The following is a 427-nucleotide window of genomic DNA, read 5'->3' on the forward strand; positions in this document are numbered from 1 at the left end:
GCTGCCGACCAGAGGCTCCCATGGTAATGAAGGGATGGAGGTAGGCTCCATCCAGCACAGGGAGGTGCCTGCATCCCTCTCCCTTTCCAAGGGAGAGTCAACATGCCCCAGGCAGAGAGACAGGCTCCCCGCTTTTCTTCGTGCATGCCCCACAGACCCCATGAACCCTAGGCTTGTGTGGGCACACTCACCACAGCAGTGCTGGTGCCAACAGCCATCATCACATGAAAGGAGGGCTTGGCCCTGCTGCCTTCTCACAGATCCAGAACTGCAGGTCATTGGGACCAGTGCACTGAGCAGGTTTGATGTTCCCACGGCTTATTATGGCACAAGACCCATTCGACTTTGACTGCCATGGCCTGGAGGGGAAACAGCACATTAGGGGCTGCTGCCTCCTGCCCACACCCCCTGCCAAGGCAGCTGCTGC

At 58.8% G+C, this 427-nt stretch overlaps 1 protein-coding gene across 1 annotated transcript in view; it reads right to left on the reverse strand.

Annotated features, from left to right (window-relative positions):
- Positions 1-220: 220 nt before the first annotated feature.
- Positions 221-427, reverse strand: part of LOC103799230 (C-type lectin domain family 12 member B-like) — a gene marked incomplete at its 5' end in the record, with an annotated part of 2,073 nt that continues 1,866 nt past the window's right edge. Inside the window, 1 exon segment of the mRNA XM_009071535.1 lies at positions 221-359. Within this exon segment, the coding sequence (XP_009069783.1) occupies positions 221-359 (139 nt within the window).

This window comes from Acanthisitta chloris, unplaced genomic scaffold (assembly GCF_000695815.1).
Source record: "Acanthisitta chloris isolate BGI_N310 unplaced genomic scaffold, ASM69581v1 scaffold37843, whole genome shotgun sequence".
Classification (NCBI taxonomy): Eukaryota; Metazoa; Chordata; class Aves; order Passeriformes; family Acanthisittidae; genus Acanthisitta; species Acanthisitta chloris.